General features: G+C 40.1%; 1 protein-coding gene across 2 annotated transcripts in view; it reads left to right on the forward strand.

Moving 5' to 3' along the window:
* RORA (RAR related orphan receptor A) overlaps positions 1-15,964 on the forward strand; it is a 703,983-nt gene that overhangs the window by 655,844 nt on the left and 32,175 nt on the right. For both annotated transcript variants that reach the window (XM_078079267.1, XM_078079268.1), the window contains one exon: positions 5,360-5,445. In XM_078079267.1, the coding sequence (XP_077935393.1) occupies positions 5,360-5,445 (86 nt within the window). The remainder of the gene's footprint in view (positions 1-5,359; positions 5,446-15,964) is intronic.

A 15,964-nucleotide genomic window follows, 5' to 3' on the forward strand; every position in this document is an offset into this window, starting at 1 on the left:
CCCACCCTGTTCAGTCCAATTCGAGAAAGTATATGGTTATTGCACGTTAGCTAGAGTGAAAGATATTACTGGGGTAACTGTAGGTCCCCATTAGTTTATTTTTTATATGAACCAATAAAAATTTTAATTTTTTGTTACTATTATTAGTAGCACATTCCTTGGGACACATACCACAACTGATTGCAATATACTGCTGGACTGTAGCCGTTAAGTGCCAGTGTTATAAAGGATTGCTGCGGTAGCTGGTATGAACTGCCTGTCATATCATTGGGAGGATAAGCAGCTTTTCTCTATCCCCACTTTGGAAAGGGCTTAAAGTCTGGAGAAAGGAATTTCATTTCGCTATAAGGCAGGATTTCTTATCAACAATAACAATAATAATAACTACTATTTATCGAGTGCCAAATAGATCTAACAACTGCGTGATGTGCATGTATATAGAGAGAATACATATATAAAATAATCATTTATGTGCTACATCATTTATCCATTGTATTACTGAATCTTCAGATATGAAACTCAGGCTCAGAGAGGTTGAGTAATTTGCCCAGCCTTAAAAAATTGTTAAACATTGGTGTCCGTCGTCTTAAGGTCAAAAACTCTACTCAGAAATTTATAAAATGGAGAAGAATGGTCTAGAAGGTTGGCGATTACTTACAGTTATAAAGTACTGATAAGTAAAGTAACTCCCAGGAAGATATCTTGACATCAGTTCTGAGTAGTTATCAAAGTTTAACCAAATTATTTGTGCTTAGTCCTTTGCATCCTTGGTTAATGGTGGCATACTAATAGCAGTCTGTTCCTGATGTTGTTGTTGGAGCAATTTAGCTTGGCTGTGAAGGATGGTGGGAAAAGGGGAAAAAAAAACTGTTGAGTTAAACAAAAAAGACAAAATGTGTCCAAATCCCAAACTTACCTCTTCCTAGTTCTCTGACTTTGCGCATTGTTTAGCCTCTCTGAGCTTCTGTTTTCTTATCTGAAAAATGCAGATGATGATGATGATAATAGCACCCCCTCCCTCATAGGGTATTGGAGGAATGGATATAATGCCTAACACATTATAAGCCTAAATACATGTTGCATATTATTGGTTATTATAAATCCATTAGATTATCATGGCATCACCTTTCACCCATAGAATGGGTACAACTCTTGTACAATTACACTTTTTAATTCTTTGGGAGAATGGGTATTTTTCTCTGGACCAAGATACCTCCCCAAAAAAAGGTCCTGAGGCGTAAATGAGGTGTTAAGAATGCCATTGTCCATGTTCTTGTCCCTTTTATAATTAAAAGTAAAAAGCCAACCTTTTACGGAAGTACATTGCTAAATGACAGCCCAGCCCAAGGACCACTTGGCGAATGAGCACACTTGCATTCCAGGATTTCCTGCCTCCCCAGTGCCACTTGTTGTCAGCTCCTTGAAGCTGCAGAAATTTGCCTCTGCAGGTGTGGAGAGCGTGCTTGAATTACTTAGGGTGCATGAGAGAGCAAATTATTGAGGCAATAGAGCTGAAAATGTGGGCAAATTAGAATTTTTCATAGCAAGATTGTGCATTGTTAAGCCAATTCATGATTATATGTGTGTGTCTTGCTTCAGATATTCCGCTACACAATAAACCTCTTTGCCGCGATGAATATGTATGGGGACTAATTTAATCAATATACTTGTAACAGTAGTGGAGTCTGACAGAACTCATCCTTTGAAATTCTGGCTGCGTTAATCTGTGCAGTATATATATGGGCCAAGACTCATAATTTGTGTTAAAAGAAGATTATTTTGAAAAGAAACAACACTGCCTGTTAGAAAATGAAAAAAGCCTGGGGGATAGAAAGCAAAGGGCAAAGGGATTTTTGTCCTTTTCCCTCTTATTGGTCTGAAAACTCAAATTTAAGGAACTAAACTGCTTTCTTTTTGAAAAAATACGGCAAGGCTTTTTTTTTTTTTTCTCATTGATACATTTGAATTCTGTAAATTGACTAAAAGGTGCAGGGAAGTAGATTTTATGCATTGTTGGATTAAATGGAAGATTGAGTAAGTGCCCTGGTCGAATCTGCAAATGTTTGCTTTCTGGAAATATCAACACATGTGATCAGATCACATTCAGGGAGTTTGCTTTTTGGAGCAGGTGGATTTTAATCATTTCCTAAAGAGCACTTGCCACTGAAATTGTCTTCTGAGATAAGAGAGACAACCCAGAGGGTAAGCTAGTCGAATCGTTGCATCTGACCAATCAGAATACTTGAACTTTGCTTTGGAGAACCCTCCCATCACCTTACCATGAGATTCCTAGTGAAGCTTTTCTAATTCCCATTCTTTGACCAACGTTGTCCACGGGAGCTAAGTACAAACACAGTGGGGGTTAAAGGTCTAGGCCAATGGCCCCTGCTTGAAAATACAGATCAATCTACAGTGAGTCCATTCATACTAAGCATCTTGGCCTCCATAAATCTTGGGAAATACGTCTCAGCTTGAGTGCCCTCCAGATGCGAAGACCCTGGGAGCTGAAGGAAGGCTGAGTTTGGAAGCCTGACTCAGGCCAGCAGCCCTATGCAGTATTAGGCACCAAACTCTGAGTCTGTGCTACAACGACCCTCCCACACCACCACCTCCCGCCCCCGCAGCCAGGCCATGAGTCATTGCAAGGGTGGAGGTGCCAGGCTAGGATCCCAGGGCCACCGCCATCATGAACAGACTCCTCCGTGCCAGATCTCCATATCACTTGTAGGATCACAGGAAGCCATTGGCAGGCATTTTGGTCCTGCCTTAAACATCATCATTTCACTTCTCATGCATAAGCCACTATGAGCCCAGGCAGAATGAACAGCAATACATTATTCTCCATCCAATCCAGATAGTTTTACTCAGCGTTCCCAGTACGGTCTGCCCAGGGCCTTCATATCTTATAAAGAACTAATTAGAGGTGCTTGATCTCTCCATTGTTAAGCTGGAAGGAAGGTAAATCTTGAAAGGCCCAAGTTCAGCACTGAGGTTGCTTTAATTGCCTCCCATCGTTTTGATGCTGACTTAAACTACAGGGTTTAGCGAAGTTTGTGTCTGGTTTCTGTGATTACGGCTTGAGGTGAGACATAAGCAGAAGCAGCTCAGTGTCGGTCTTTTTATTTCACATATAAATTTTGTTTAATAGATGGTCCAAGTACTTTATGTTGCCTAATCTATTCCTTAGGGGTTAGGGTGGGGGAGGCTTGTTCTCATTACAGACTAGTTAATCCCTGTGGGAAAATCCAGGCCATCACTCTCAGCTGATAACACCTTTCAGAGTGTCTGTGCCACCGCTTGGCTTTTGTGTCTCAGAAGGGTTGGACGTAACTCTATCTAGAGCTACAGACAGTATTTGACACAAAACTTGGCCTTGACTATATTAAAAATATCAGAGGGGCCATCAATGTGAAGCATTATTAGAGTTCAGATTTCATAAAGAAGTTCCTTGAAGAAATCAAACAAGACACTAAGATGAGGCAGGCTTAGAAATTACCATTTTTGTTAAATGTGACCTTATATTAAGCTGCAGAACTCAGAATGGACAGTATACAAAGAAACCATTAGAAAGCTTACCCATTACAGAAAATATATCGGATGTAAGATTTTGAACAATCTCTAACTCTGGACAATGAAGCTCTCACTATGTCAACACTAAAAGTGATTGACGTGAGGGGCACCAGGGTGGCGCATTCGGTTAAGCGTCTGACTCTTGGTTTCGGCTCAGGTTGTGATCACAGGATCGTGAAATCTAGCCCGTGTCAGGCTTCGTGCTCAGCGTGGAGTCTGCTTAAGACTCTCTCTTCCTTCTTTACCTCTCTCTCTGCCCCTACCCTCCCCCCCCCGTGCTCACTCTCTCTCTCTCTCTCTCTCTCTCTCTCTCTCTCTCTCCCCCTTACTCTCTAAAATAGATAATAAATCTTTAAAAAAAAGTGATAGACATGAAAAGGGACTCTCCTTCTAGAATAGCTTGCACTCCCTAAAAGTCACCACAGTACTTGTACTAGTCCCCTTGAAAGGAAGTGAGCAGGTACACATGGTTTATAATGAGGTTAAATCCAGTAATTTAATGTATGCTGTTTCTGAGTATTAAATGCAGACATCGCATCAAGTCCAAAGTAAGTGATTGTGGAAATTATTCCAGGTTATGGGATTACACCGGAAGAAAGAGCGGGCTGTATGTATGTGTGTGTTACTTACATTGTGCAACATATTCCTTGTTGATAAGTCATTGCTTTGTGTAAGGCATGGGGTTAGGTAGGGGCTATATGAAAATGAAGTACACTTAACGCTCTTACAATTGTGTTTGTGTGTGTGATTAAGTAATCTGACATGATATCCGTAGTGAAAACCATGAAAAATAAAACTTAGCGTAATGGAACATTCCGGGTACCCTGGTGAACGTTGCCATCCTGTGTATACAGCTCAGTATTGGTCTTCTTTATTTCACATGTAAATTATATTTAATAGGTGGGCCAAGAACTTTGTTTTGCCTAATTATTCCTGAGGTTATTTTTTTAATCCTTAATTATGTTCTTTCCAACCAACTGTGCTCAAGGTATATTGTGTTTGCTTAGAAATGTGCTTTGTCATATTTGAGAACTTTGGTGTGATATCTGTTATTGGGTGGTCTTCCAACATGAAGCATCTTCAAATGATCAGTTGGTTAGAAACATATGCACACTATACCAATCAGTTTCCAACATAAAGAACTGAGAAACTACATATACTATTCACCAGGATTCACCATTATTAAATTCAGATAGGATATTAACTTTATGGTTGAAAGGTTTTGATTGTACACAAATGGACTGATTTTCAACACATGCCAACTACATTAATTAAAAAAGATAATTAAGGCATTCTTAACTTGCCAGCGTATGTAACTTATTAATATTTTGAATTGAATCATTTTCCTAAGTAGTCTTGACTTTTTGGAGTATACTTTTTTCCCTACCAGTGGAGCTACAATGCTCAGCCAAGACAGATTTATGACCTTTTAAAAATGATGATGGAAAATGAGATCGGAGGAAACATTTTAGTATCTGCTTTGCTCTGAGGCCTAAACTGCGAGCTCTCCGGTTCTTGAAGGCTTTGAAATGCTGATTCCAGTCTTCTTGTGGGTTCTTAAACACCTTCTCAAATGACCCATTTTAATAACCCGAAAGCTATTATATAACGAGCAGCCATAATTTAGTCCAGGGCTCTAGGGGGACCCTCACAGTTCAGCAATGAATAGTTAATGCAGTATAATGTTTAGCAGGTTATTAGTTTTCACTATACAAATGCTGATCAGGGAACGCTTTTATAAGGTGTTTAAAAGAAAATGTAATTAACTGGTTGCGTGCTTCTGTTGCAGCTCAAATTGAAATTATTCCTTGCAAGATCTGTGGAGACAAATCATCAGGAATCCATTATGGTGTCATTACATGTGAAGGCTGCAAGGTAAGCCTTTTTAATTGTTGTTGTTGTTTCTATTAATGTTAGAATGTATCTTTGTGCTGTGACTTCTACTATGTCTGAAAATTCAACTCCTCGGCATTTTGACTGATGAGAGATGACAGGACAGGATAAATATTTTGGTGTTAAATTACAATTAAGAAAGTCATATATATTTTTATGTCTTCCATCAAAATAACAGGAGGCTAGAGAAGAGTATTTGAACATTGCTTGTTTGTCACCTCCAATCCTGGATTTGATGGAACTGATGAACAATCCCTTTGGTTATCTTTTTTAAAAAAGAAATGATTCTAGATTTCTGTAGTGTCCCTATTACAAGCTTTGTAAGAAGGTATTTCCGATAGTTTAATCAGAATGTGATTGAAAGTCTTATTTTTGGCACACATATGTTGTTACATCTGGCCAAATTATGGCAAAGCCATTGGAAAGAACTGGGTTCTGGTCCTAGTGCCACCACATGTCCCTCTTGTTGTGGGCTTGTCTTAATCTTTTAGTGACTCAGTTTCTTCATCTATAAAGTGGGCGTTAACACCTGTTCTTCCTACCTCTTAGAACTATTTCAGGGATAGGATGAAAAACTGTAAATAAAAGTCCTTATAAACTGAAAAGTGCTATTTAAACCTAAATATTATCCTTCTTATTGCTGTTGATACTATTTTAATTATTACTGATGCCGATCGAGGGCAACGCATTACAGCACATGCGTAATTTGGGAATGGGAATAGAGATGTTTATCCTAATCATTCAAGACCTCCAAACCCAGATTGCCTCTGTTATTCAAATCTCAATTTATTAAGATTTAAATCCTCCTGCTTATATTGGAAGGGCCTTGAGACAGCTTACAGGATAAAACAGTGCAAAATAAACAGGCGAGAAGCTATTTAAACATGCAGGCAGCTTCTGAGACAGCTGATTGCCACTGAACCAGGCCTGAATTAGCCCTAAGGCATTTTGAGGCTGCCACCAAAAAAAAAAACCAAAACAAAACAATAAATAAATAAATAAAATCCATGCGTTTGGTTAGCTTTCCTTCGGTGAAATTAGGAAATATAATGTCATAAAATACAAAATCACCATCAGACACAAATAACTACTGAGAGACTTCAGGGAAATTTGCCATGCAATTTCCTTAAGTCTTTGTTTTACTGTTAATCATCGTAACGTGCTGCTTTGTACATGTAAAGATACTTCATATTGATCCCATCTTGGTGACGCTCGAGCTTTCTGCACGCCGCCAAACACACTTTTTCTTTGTCATCACCTGCCTTTTAGAAATAGGGGGCTTGCCACTTAAAGAGGATTTTGAATTGTTCATCTTTATAGCAACTCTCAAGGCCTCAGGTTCTAGATTACCAAGGAAAAAAAAAATGACGTCTTTTTACTTCCTCAGCTTGCCCTCCCTCAAAATTAATCAATTAAGTAAATAAAAGTCCACAAAATGAAATCAGCTGCCTGGCTTATGCCACCCTGGGACAACTGTCATCCCGTTGACTTTCAGAGTTAATTCGGCTGATGTGGCTGGGCACCTGTCACCCTTCCCCCTCACCCGAACCTTCTCGTCCCAGTCCAAGATGGCGCAGCCTTCCTTGGTGAAGGGCATGCAGACCACAGTGCCCCTCCTACCTCCCTCCCCGCCAGCAGAAGCTCCAAGCAAACTTGACTCTGTGCATTGCATCTCGCCTAGTTATGTTCTTCAGTGGGCAGGGTCCTGGGCATTAACCACATGTCCTTTCATTCTGTCCTGAGAAACTGACCACTCTCTCTGAGTCTTCTAGGAATGCCACGTGTGGTTTTAGGTGCTAACTAAAGCAAGCACCTCGGATCAGCGTCTGAGGCTGGGCCAGGGTGGGGGTGAGGTCTGCTTTGTGTGAAATAACGCACCAGTGCAGGAGATTCATGAACAACATGCTGTTCAATAAAATCTGGACTGCCTGAGAACGGCTGGGTTTACATAGGCAGAAACAGTGTGTGTTTTCTTTTTACCCCCAATGTTTATTTATGATGAAAATTAAAGCCATAAGAACACAAGGGGCAGCTATTATTTTATTGTTGTCATTTTTCTAGATCCCCGCCCCGATCTCGTACAGCCCCGATGCCAAAGTGTGTTTTGGTTATCTGTGGCTCTGTGCTTCTGTCCTGTTGACTTTATACAACGGAAATCACCAAACAATTAAAACTTAATTTTATTGACAGATTGAGCGTAGGCCCAGTCTGGGACCTATGCAGTGGTATGTGTTTATATTTGATGCATATAGTATTTGGTCTGCAATTATAGTTTCCCTCTGCTATAATTAATATTTTCACTTCTGGCTGTGGTGAAATCAAGAGACTTCTGCTTTTGCCGTTGATGTTAATGATTTATCATGCTCTAACCAGGTGAGGGTGGTTATAGCATCATAAATTATAAATAATTTATCTCTGTGATAGGATCACTAGACATTTGGAAAATTTCTAATTATGTATATATATAAATAGATATCTCATGAAAAGAAAGAAAGTGACTCAGTCATTTTCTGAGGTAATCATTTTATGAATGTATTTTAAATTGCATTTTAAAGTCAACCACCTGAAACCCTAAGAAACCAAAGAACCTATTTAATTGCTGAAATGATGATTTATTTTACCACATATCTGCTCAGGTAAACATTGCACATAAACCGCAAAAATGATGCAAGTCTGGTAGCTCTTTTCTCTGGTTTCTGGGTATTCCCAGCCCACCCTCTCCAAGTCCCCTTTGCTACCTGTAGAGAGACAGTATTGTGACATGTTTATGCTCTGACTTTGGAACCGGACTGCCTGGGTTTGAATCCTAGTTCTGCTTTACCAGCTTGAGCACCTGCCCAACCTCTCTGTGCCTCTGTCTCCCCATCTGTAAAATGAGGATGGACATTGTAGTTACTTCCCAGGGTTATCACATGCATTTAGGTAACGCACGGAGAAAAGTGCCAGGCATGTAACAATCGTTCAGTAACTGTTGGCTGTTGTTACAGTCATTGCTAGCCAAATTCCATACGCTTGAGTCATGCTGCTCTAGTCAGATATCATTTCCAGAACATCTATGGGTCCAGTCTTGATTTTTTTGTGACCATTTGCTATTTGTTATGTAGACTCTTCTACTAAAAACAAAAATATGAGCGCCCCCTTGGGGCCACGCACTGTATAAGCACTGTAAAGGACCCAGAGACATAGAAGACCTGAGCCACCTCAAGCAGTTTATGGTGTAGTTGTAGAGATGAGGTCTGCAAAGGAGCAATGCAAGAACTAAATCCTAGGTTTAATAAACCAGAAAAAAATTATAAAAGGGAGGGGGCAGTTCAGAAAGAGATCCATGCATTTAAGGTCAATTAAATTTTGACGAAGATGCCAGTTGAATTCAATGAAGAAAAGATGGTTATTTCAAATAATATTGCTGGAACAACTGGACATTCATATGAAAAAAAATGAACTTCACATTTATACCTCTCACTGAAAGCAAATATTAACTTAAAGAATATCCTAAGCATAAAACTTAACTCTATAATATTTCTAGAGGAAATCATATATTTTTGTAACAATAGATGTACAAATATTTCTCAGACCACACACCGAAGTCCTTACCTTATTTTATTTTTATTTTTTTTAAGATTTTATTTGACAGAGATACAGCAAGAGAGGGAACACAAGCAGGGGGAGTGGGAGAGGGAGAAGCAGGCCTCCCGCCGAGCAGGGAGCCTGATGCGGGTCTCGATCCCAGCACCCTGGGATCATGACCTAAGCCAAAGGCAGATGCTTAATGACTGAGCCACCCAGGCGCCCCTATCCTTCCCTTATTTTAAAAAATAACAAATTGGAATTAATCAAAATTAAAAACTTGTACCTTTCAAAAGGTATCATTAGTAAAAAGAAAAGGCGAGCCATATACTGGAAGAAATAAAAGAAAAAAATAAATTTTAAAATAAAAGGACAAAAAAATAAAAAGGAACAATAACTTGAACAATCTCTTCACAAGAGCTGGACAAGGAACCAGTGAACATGTGGATATATTCTCAACATCTTTAATCATTAGGGAAATGTAAATAAAACCACAGTGAAATACCATGACATATTCATCTGAAAGGCTAAAATTAAAATAGAACAAAACAAGAAGAAGAAGAACAAAAACACTGCCTATGACAAACATGATGAAGATGCAGAGAAACTGGTGAATTTTTCAGTCTCCTACATTACTTGGGGGGGGGGGGGCTGTGACATTGTACAGCCCCTTTGAAAAAAGGTGGGAATAGAGTAAGTTATCAGCCTCACATATGACCTAATGGCCCATCCTAGGTATTTACCCGAAAGAAACAAAAACACCTGTCCTAGAAAGACTTTTATATGAATATTTGTAGTACCTTTATTCATAATGGCCATCAGCTGGAAACAACCCAAATGCCCATCAACTGAAAAATGGATAAAAGTGTGTGGTGGATGGATGAATAAGATCGATGGAATGGAATGCTGCTTAGCCATAAGAGAGGATGTACTATATGTGCACAAAACAACATGAGGATGAATGAAAGAAACCAGAAACAGAAGAATAATTACTGCATAACTGCACTTATATGTCATTGTAGAAGAAGCAAAAATTTTAAAGCTATAATGGCAGAAAGCAGATGTGGTAACCTGGAACGAGGTAAGGCATGACCACTAAGAGAAGGACACTTTTTGTGGCTTGTGGCAACGTTCCGTCTTGACTGTGGTAGTGGTTCCACAGGTGTGTGCAGTGTCGAAATTCATCAAGGTGGACTCTTCACAATGGTGCGTTTTTGAATTGAATTTATGCCTCAGTGAAGTGTATTTAAAGTATATATTAAAAAGAACTAAATCCCAGAGTGAGACTATAATCTGTGGTGTGGTACAAACAGCACATACCCACGAGGCAGCAAGAACCCAGAGGTGGGGATGTGTTGGTTGTCTTTTGGGGACAGCATATAACCCAGTGTGACTGGAGCAAAGGGTCACTTTCTGGATAATGGAAAATAAGGAAGGGTATGCCATTCCCAAATTTTTAAAGGTTCTATTATACCAAGGTTTTTATTAGAAGGGTACTTTACTTGTTCTTTTTTTTTTTTTTAAGATTTTTAAAAATTTATTTGAGAGAGAGAATGCACATACAAGCATGGGGGGCGGAGGGGCAGAGGGAGAGGGAGAGAGTCTTAAGCAGACTCCATGCTGAGCGCAGAGCCCTCCCGGGGCTCGATCCCACAACCCTGAGATCACGACCTGGACCAAGAGTCAGAGGCTTAACCGACTGAGCGACCCAGGAGCCCCTACTTGTTCTTTTGAAATAATGAAGGAACAGTGTACCAGCTTTGGTCATGCCTTGAATATTGCATTTCAGAAAAACATAAAATCTAGGCCTGCAGGGGCTTAGGTCTGTCACTGAAGATGTTTCTGAGCTCTTGGAACAGAATTTAGTCCCAGCTCTGGGTGAGCAGTAGGAGGTGGTGTGGGGTAAGCTGAGGCAGGCCTGCCTGGGAAGAGGGGCCAGGCCATGGAATGGGCAGGCAGAGGAAAAGGCCAGAAATAAAACAAGGGTCTGTGGATGTTAGGGGTGAGGTTCAGTCATCAAAGTGAATAACAATGCTGAAGTGTTTATAGAAAAATGACACCGGTTGAGGTTTCCTTTGAGAAGTGGTCCTATTTTTCATTCCACTTCCGTTCCTAGCTTCATCATTAGATACAGTGATGATGATGATGAAAAATTTATTTCCCGATAGAAACAGTTTTTTATCTATATCCTTTAGACATTTTGGATCTACAATTTCAATTATAACTTTTTAAATGATAATGTGCAATCAAGTTTTAGGGTTGATAGGATTGATTTCTGATTACATTTAGGACCTTTTGCTCTTAATAGGATAAGAATAGAGTAACATTTGTTTGTCAAATACTTATTCATCAATTAATTACACGTAAGACGATGTCTTAGGCAAAGTTTCCTTTTCCATCCAGTGAAGGAAGAATTTGGAGTAGTTTCTTTGCATTAACAACATATGAGACTCTTAACTATAGGGAACAAACTGAGGGTTGCTGGAGGGGAGGTGGGTGGGGGGGATGGGGTAACTGGGTGACAGGCGTTAAGGAGGGCGCTTGATGTGATGGGTGTTATATGCAATTGATGAATCACTAAATTCTGCCTCTGAAACTAATAATACACTATATGTTAACTGAATTGAATTTAAATAAAAACAAAAAAAAAATGAAAAAAAAACAATATGCTGTCTGAAATTAACAGTGAAAAGCCTTTTCAAAGATATCCAGAATGCAAAATTGGTACTTTTCCTCCCCCCCACCCCCCGCCTTTTTTTTCCCTGAAAGAGTTAAAGCAGTTTCTGGAGGTTTGTATGTATTAGGCTAAAAAGAAATGTCCATAAATATTCCATTTAGGCTCAAATTGTTTTTTAGAGGATTGTAATATTTTTATTTCAGTCGTGAAATGTCACTAGCTTTGGACCAATTTTAACCGCTTTTCAGCATTGATATATTCATGCCCAACATTTTTATTTTAATGTTTTATAGCACCTGGCCCGAATATTAGAGCTAGCCATTTAAAATGAAAATTAGACTTAGCTGTTACTGCATCCTGTGACATCAGTGTTTCAGTTCTGTTAAATACCAGGTGATAAGAAAAAACTTTCGTTTTGCTCACTCTTCCAGTCCTGTGATGAGATGCACAAGTAGTAGAATGTGTGAAACCCCAGTGTGCATCAAGAGGATTTGGATTTTTTTTTTTCCTGTATTTTTTGTTGCTTTGTTGTGGTCTTAATCATGTCTCAGTAACTGCTGTCCTTCCTCAGCTCATAGACAATGCTGGGCTTATGGCCTTGTTGTCAGTAGGGCTCTAACATAGTGTGTGGCTCAGGGCAGGGCTCCTCATGCTTGCCTGGGGATCACCGCTGTTGAATGTGTTCATTTGGATTGAGTCTGAGTGTGGCAGATCACAGTACGGCAAAGCGGACATCTACACTTACCAAATATGACACACGAGGTCAGCTTTAATCAGAGATCATTTGCACATACAATTCTACAGGGAGGCCCGTCATTATTGAAGGGGAAAGTAGTTCAGGAGATCTATGCTTCCATGATTTATTGCTGCTAGCTGTGAGTGCAGAGCTGTACCAGCTAACTTTCGCAAAAGAGGTTGCCTGTTCTTTCCTAAAGAACAAATTCCCTTCTTCATTTGCTTCCTTGAGGACTATTATTGCTGCCCCCCCTTTTTAATTCTATCATTTCTTCTGCTTCTTCCTGTCTCTTGATTTAAATCTATTTATGCCCGCTCCTTATCCCTCAGTAAAATTAAATCGACAGTTATTTTTTTTCTTAACTTTAAAACTCTCTGCCCATGTTTATCCAAAGATATTTCTTCTCCCTCCCCCCCCATACCTCTGAATGTTCTCAACAGAAAGTTCCCCAGAGAAATAAATTTGTAACAGTTTGTCATTTACAGAAGGGATTCTCCGCTGTGAGAGGGAGACGTACACCTGCTTCAGCGGTCCCCCCAAATTTCAGTTTTTCAGTTGTATTGGAAAATACAATAATTCTGGGTGCCTGGGTGGCTCAGTTGGTTAAGCGACTGCCTTCGGCTCCGGTCATGATCCTGGAGTCCTGGGATCGAGTCCCGCATTGGGCTCCCTGCTCAGTAGGGAGTCTGCTTCTCCCTCTGACCCTCCCCCCCTCATGCTCTCTCTCTCTCATTCTCTCTCTCAAATAAATAAATAAAATCTTAAAAAAAAAAAAGAAAATACAATAATTCAGGCAGGCATAGGAACATTCATAATAAATCATAGAGTTATGAATAAATCTTGGTTGTCAAAAGCAAATGTGTAGCCGTTCCAAAGCGTCTGCCATTAGAATTCAGCAAGGCAGCTGTCAGCTGCTTTCTTGTAATTAAACAGCCAATGAACAGCTAATTAAGACATATGTGTATACAGAAGTGGAAGTGGGTATGTTAATGAACTGTAGGAATCAATTCATTAAGTGAAAATTGTCAAAAGACCAAACATCAGATCAGCATTTCAGCCTCTGCCTTACTGAGAAGGAGCCCCAAACAGGAGGGGAGCCCCTCAGAGCAAGACCCTCGGAGCACCTCCCCAAGCACACCCATAGTTCTCTGTCCAGCCAACTCGCACTTTTGGGCAAAACTATTAATAACTCCGATAGGAAACGCCACTTATATTTCAAAGCTTCTTATTGAGTAGATCTAGCAAATGACCATGTTTTCCTACCGTATGTAAACATGGTATTCGACACCCTCTGAAGTGTCACCTCCCTCTCCGGTGTCTAAACCATTATATGGAACTTTGACTACAGAACTGAAAAAGTGGTGGCTTTGGGGGTTGTTTGTTTGGTTTTGTTGTTTATCTTGTTCTGTTCGATCTGCCCTGCATGTTTGTCTCGATGCTTTTTTGGTACTGTATTAAGAAATCTATGGCATTTGGGATAAGATGCACCAGGGTTCAGCGATTCAAATCCTGGCTCCTCCCCTTACCTGCGGTGTGACTTCCAACATATGGCTTAACCTCTCTGCACTTGAATTTTCTCATTGTAAAACAGGTAGAGAAATACCTACTTTGCAAAGTTGACGTGAATTGCAAATCAGCAATATTTGCCAAGTGTCCTACACGGTGCCTGGTATTGAATAGGTGTTCAATATATGATTGCCACCACGGTTTTTAATCAGTACAGTCATTTTTCCCTCTGGTCATTCATTCAGCAAGTATTTGTTGATTTCTCTAAGTACTGGGGTAGCTCCTGGAAACAAAGAAACAAAGCAATCAGTGAGGGAGACCTGGCCATAAGGGTGCACGTGGGAGGGGCCCCTCAACCAACCTTGGGAGGGGCAAAGTCAGAGAAAGTGATTATGTCCGTGAATCCTGAAGAGAAAGGGAGAGCTTCTGGAAGTGGGGGTGGAATGGGGGAATTGGGGGGTTGCCCTTGGAGGAGCCGTGAACACGGCAGTTCAGGCTTGGCCAAAGTGTGACTTCGAGAAGAGGACTGAATGTAAGAGAAAGTTGCCTGGACAGGTGGCTGTAGCCTGGTCATCAGTAGGGAGCCATTGAGGGCTAAGAAGCAGGGAAGTGACCCGATCGGGTTGATGTTTGAGAAAAGGTCCCCAGTAACTGTGTGAAAATGGATTGGAGGGAATGTGAGTGGAGGCAGGCTGTATAATAACCAATTTGGGAGATGGTACGCATGTAAACTTAAAAATTGCAGTAAAGATGGAGAACTGTAGAAGGATTTGAGAAATGGGAAGATGGTAAGAAACAGCCTAATATGGTGACTCCATGGGTACGGGAGGGCAGGAGGCAAGGATGAAATGAAGCCTATCATTCTGCCTTGAGTAACTGGGATGAAGTTGGTCCCTTGACTGAGCAAGCAAACATTGGAGGAGACAAGGCGAGGAAATGGGCAGTGGGCTGCGTTACGTTCTGTATTGGAATGAAGATAAAACCATTCAGTTGAAGTGACTGAAGAATATGTGTGTCTACATGTGGGGGGATGATAGAGCTATAGAAAGTCAAACCACAACTCTGGGTAGAGGCCCATCTGAAGTAGGGAGGATTCATTCACAGCCAATGGGAACCTGCAGAAGGGCTGTGCCCAGTCCAGTCATGTGCTGGTCAGTTTTTAACAACTGAGTTTGGAAAACAGTGTCTGTCTGTATGTACGTAATTTCAGTGTATTTGTCACTGATGTAATGTCGCACAAATAGTAAAGTCTATAATATTCTCTACTATAAACTTCATATAGACCAATGATTCTCGCTAAGTGCTCTCAGTAATTTTTGCTGAACTCCTACATCTGTGCCTGTGGTTGCAGTTGATGAAAGACTGTGGTGCCAACATGAATGTTGATATTTTCATTTACATTAATGAATGAGAGGAAAGTGAAATAAGGAAGATGTGTTTTGGAACTTCACTCATTCACCAGGGATGACATGAGCGATCTCTTTCCTGAATCAGATAATCAGATAATGGCTTTTAAATACTGGAAGAATATTTCCTCAGATTTGTTGTGCTGTTCACAATGTGATGGCTACACATACTATATTTAATACCTTTAACCCACATAATTGTTTTATCATTTTTTAAATCTAGACAATAAGCATAATAAATCAAGCCCCGATTTGTAGCTTTTGCCAGTTTCTGTAATACAAATACTCCCAACACATGGTCAATTTCAGGCCTCCCAACATGACCTCTCAGTGAATGCAGAGCAGGGAAGACGTAGCACACCATTATGTAGTATCCCCACCGTCCAGATATAATTGATGTAAATATCCTTGGGAACATGAATAATAGCAAAATAATAAAATCAATAAGTTAGTTTTTAATAATGGTTATGTTTAATGATTGGTTCACAAAATTCCTGAAATTTTAACACTCCGCTCTTGCAATCTGGAATGAGCCTTTTCCCATACACCATGGCCTCAGTCCCAGTCCCAGGGAACTCCAAACTAGTAGGAGTGAGGAATAATTTCATA

The sequence above is a fragment of the Halichoerus grypus genome, chromosome 8 (assembly GCF_964656455.1).
Source record: "Halichoerus grypus chromosome 8, mHalGry1.hap1.1, whole genome shotgun sequence".
Classification (NCBI taxonomy): domain Eukaryota; kingdom Metazoa; phylum Chordata; class Mammalia; order Carnivora; family Phocidae; genus Halichoerus; species Halichoerus grypus.